Source organism: Gekko japonicus, unplaced genomic scaffold, assembly GCF_001447785.1.
Source record: "Gekko japonicus isolate JY-2015 unplaced genomic scaffold, Gekko_japonicus_V1.1 scaffold54, whole genome shotgun sequence".
In the NCBI taxonomy this organism is placed as follows: Eukaryota; Metazoa; Chordata; class Lepidosauria; order Squamata; family Gekkonidae; genus Gekko; species Gekko japonicus.
In genome coordinates, this window is record NW_015167058.1 from 823831 (window position 1) to 828299 (window position 4469).

Consider the following 4469-nt stretch of genomic DNA (forward strand, 5'->3'; position numbering starts at 1 on the left):
GCCTTAGTAACCAGGAAGAACCACACGAAATACAATTAAAGACAGAAAAACCTGACAGCCCTCCACCACCTACTGTAGAAAATGGAGGTGCACTGGATCTGACAGCCACCAATCCAGGAAGGCCAATCATCAAAGAAGAATCTCCTTTTAGCCTGCTGTTCCTGAACAGAGAACGTGGTAAGTTTAAAAGTACTGTTTGTAATATCTGTGGCAAGCCTTTTGCTTGTAAGAGTGCATTGGAAATTCACTACCGCAGCCATACTAAAGAACGTCCGTTTGTATGTACAATCTGCAATCGCGGGTGTTCCACTATGGGTAATTTAAAACAGCACTTACTGACACACAAATTAAAAGAGCTGCCTTCTCAGTTATTTGAACCCAACTTTACTCTAGGTCCCAGCCAAAGTACTCCTAGCCTGGTCACCAGCACTGCGCCTACCATGATCAAAATGGAAGTGAATGGTCACAGCAAGCCGATCTCAATGGGTGAGGTTCCATCTCTTCCAGCTGGAATCCAGGTTCCTGCTGCACCACAGACAGTGATGAGCCCAGGCATCACTCCTATGCTGGCACCCCCACCTCGTCGAACTCCCAAACAACACAATTGTCAATCGTGTGGGAAGACCTTCTCCTCAGCAAGTGCACTACAGATACATGAACGCACCCATACTGGTGAAAAGCCATTTGGTTGCACAATCTGTGGTAGAGCTTTTACCACAAAAGGGAATCTTAAGGTAAGAAGGAAACTCTTCAGTCTCAGAACAAAATTGTAAGGGTGTGAGTGTTTAATGATGCGTAGGTTCTGTTTTTCTGGTGTGAAAAATAATTATGCTTGCATTTGCAATGTCCTCACATTATACATTCTGAACCAACTGTAAGAGAAATGTTCTGTGGGTACACACTCCAAAAATCGGTTTTGAGGAGTTTTGCATGTATGTACAAAGTAGCCCATATTATAGAGCTTTTTTTTTTGAGATTTGTGTCTGTTGCATTTCAGTAATTTAAGAGCTCTTGCATTTATCATAGAAGGATAGCTTGGAATAACTTTGATATTAAAAGGGTGCATATAATTTTTTTTTTAATCCAGAAAATTATCAATTCAATGAAGTTAATAGCTTTTGTAAGCCAGTATTATGTAGAACCAGTTTCTTCTTTCAGGAGTGGTTGTAGATTCCCATATAATTGTATTTTACAGAACCACCATAGTTATGATGGCCATCTTGTTCAAAAAAATAAAAAATCTGGTCACCTCAGATTATACGGAGACCCATTGCCACCTGATGTTCACCAATGTAACATATTAGTGTACCCAGCTCCGGAGTTACCAAGTGCTCAAAGCAATGATCTTGTATGTTCTGATTTGCATATAATATAGTAACAAAGCTGAATTTTGAACAGATGCAAAATAAATGTTTTAAAAGTAGAATTACAGCATTATCTCATGACAATTTAGGTAAACATAAAAAGATAAGAGGCAGCAAAGAAGAAACCCCTTGATTGACGTTAGCCTTAATTAAAGATAGTCATCACTAACTGCAAGCCTGTGCATGATTACACTGAAGTAAGCCTCACTATTTTCAGTAGGATTTACTCTTAGGTAAATGTGCACAGGATTGCAGCCTTAATCCACTTGAAAACAACACCATTTAAATTAGTTGTGACCATCTTGAACCTTTCATTTCAGGGGTGTTTAGTCATGATTGGAACCATTAACAAACACGGCTTGCATCAAAAATCTTGCTGCCTGAGCATGTGTGTTTAAGAGGGTGAGACTTGCTAGTTCTCTGTAGCTTCCAGGGCTCACCAAAAAGCCACTGTGGAGGATTCACCAGCCACATAGATAGAGGGAATCTGTCTGTCTGTCTGTCTGTCTCACTCACTCACTCACTCACTCACTCACTCACTCACATACACATCTTTCTGCTCACACGGTAGAGTCTTTCGATCCAGCCGTTATGCCAAGGCGGGGGGGGGGGATATAAGATGATCGCTAGAAACCTAAGCAAAATTAAATGTTAGGAAACTAAGGCTGCAATCACATGCCCAATTGCAAAAGACTCAGTGTTAAATTGAGAGAGTGAGAATTACAGTGTGAGGAGTTAAAAGGATTCTAGGATCCTGTAAGCCTAGTTATGTTTTTAATGCAATTTTTGCTTCTATCTTTATTTGTCACGGGAACGCTGCACATTGCTTTTTGCTTATCATTGGTCAAAGTATAGATGATTTGTAAGTCCCTTGTTGTTGAAATCATTATCCCTAAATTTTATGTGACTCTTAGGTTGACTTCTAAAAATCCCTGCATATACTATGTAGTTTAAACTTGCATATTTGCCAACCTTTTTTGTTTGTTTGTTTGTTTGTTTGTTTTCCCCCAAAAGGTTCACATGGGAACTCATATGTGGAATAATGCCCCAGCACGCCGTGGCCGTCGACTGTCTGTGGAAAACCCCATGGCTTTGTTAGGTGGTGATGCTCTGAAGTTTTCAGAAATGTTCCAAAAGGATTTGGCAGCTCGGGCAATGAATGTTGACCCAAGTTTTTGGAACCAATATGCTGCTGCTATTACTAATGGACTTGCAATGAAGAACAATGAAATTTCTGTCATACAGAATGGAGGCATTCCCCAGCTCCCAGTAAGTTTAGGCGGAAGTGCTATTCCGTCTTTAAGTAATATTACCAGTGGAATGGACAAAGCTCGTACCGGCAATAGCCCTCCCATCATTGGTTTGGACAAAGCGAGTTCTGAAACTGGAGCCAATCGCCCATTCACAAGGTTTATTGAGGATAATAAAGAGATTGGCATAAATTAAAAGAATTCAGTACAAGTAACTGTTGGACCACTACTCAACACAACATTTGTTCTTTCATGTACAGTTTTGGAAGTTAAGCATTAGTTTCCTGACCTAATTGCCTAGGTTCCCTTTACGATTTTATCCCATAGCAGAAATACATAATTTTGTGTCTTCTGAAAAGTTGTCTTGCAAGATTTGCATGGTACTACTTTCAACAGTGAGCTGACTGTTAGTGAGAATTTTTGGAAACTTTTTTTAAAATTTAAGTAATGATAATTCATTGGATATTTGCATTAGGGACTGAGGGAGGCTAAATTCATTTCACTTTTTGTTACTTAACAGCAAAAAATGCCATTAATTGAGTAAAAGGGGCTTCACAATGGCATTTCTGTCCAGCTCCTTCTTTGCTGGTTTTGTTTCATGTAGCTAGAAACTTGAACTATGTTTTTAGAAATCCTCTAACATTCAATAAGTGATTTAGTACCCTAATGCTGTGTATGATTACAGTATTCTTGTCTGTAGTATTTATAATGTAAAGATAATGCGGGTAACAGACAATATACTAGCCCCATCCTTAAATGAAGCTTTTGTACTACAAAATACACCTGGCTATGTGATTTTTTTTTTTAAGCAAGTTTTGTTTATTATAAATAAGTGGTTTATTTCAATGCAGGCAAAATTGTGAAGTTTTATTGGGAAAGATAGCATGCTTTTCATGTGCAAGTACCTGTCAGTAACAAACCATTTTAATTTAAATATTTGTAGCTGCTATGTGGACAGTTGTTCTATTAAATGAAAAAAATGTAGTGTGGACTTCAGTTCATGGTTGGAAAACAAGTTACAGACAAACCTTATCACCATAGGTTATTCACAACATTATAAACGGTTGTGAGTAAAAACATTTCATGTTATCAAAGGCTGTACAATAAAAAGGCAGTGTTTGTATAATGTGGTTGCAAACTCTTAATTTATACTATTGCACTTTTAGTATTTTATATTTAGGGAGGTTTGTCTATAATTTGAATCTGAACAGAGATGTAACTATTTTATAAATAGTACCTTGACTTGAGAAAAAATTGGGGGGGTATTTTGTTGTGTTTATCTTTAAGGTCAAACAGTATGAGAGATCTATGCTCCTTTAAACAGGAAAGCCACTAAGAACTGTCAGATTCTTGGGTAGAACGGGGCCTGCCATTTCTTAAACTGAAATGATTCATTTAACTTTTCTATAAGCCCACCCTCCAACAGACCTTTGATATGTTAATCTTAGGCTGTGATATCAGTGCAAGCCTAGGAGAGGCTAAAGAAAACATTGTGTAGGCTTAATTTTGCTGTAATCTGTTCTGTCTCTTTCACTCCCACCCACAAGCAAGATGCTGACTGCTTAATAGCACTGGTATGTAAAGCAAAACAGAGAACAGAAATATTAAGTAACTTGAACATGAATTCCCAAGTCTTGCTGATTTTGTTTTAAATATTCTGAAATTTACTACAAAGCACAATGTATTCTGGTGACTCAAGTATAATTTGCAGTTTTTTAAGCATTGCTTTAAAATTGTGACTAAAGGGAATGTTTCCACTCTTAAGCTAGGGTGCTGGTGAGGCTGAGGGGCGTAATCAAAACTTGAACAGTAAATGTTTTGTGTACTACCTCATTTTTGTGCATTACAAACATGG

The 4469-nt window shown here is 38.0% G+C and overlaps 1 protein-coding gene across 1 annotated transcript in view; it reads left to right on the forward strand.

The window, feature by feature from the left end:
- Positions 1-2810, forward strand: part of SALL3 (spalt-like transcription factor 3) — a 6109-nt gene extending 3299 nt beyond the window's left edge. The window contains exons 2-4 of the mRNA XM_015412481.1: positions 1-177; positions 394-734; positions 2379-2810. The exon at positions 1-177 is cut by the window's left edge and continues 2766 nt beyond it. Coding sequence (XP_015267967.1) covers positions 1-177; positions 394-734; positions 2379-2810 — 950 coding nt within the window. The remainder of the gene's footprint in view (positions 178-393; positions 735-2378) is intronic.
- The last annotated feature ends 1659 nt before the right edge of the window (positions 2811-4469 follow it).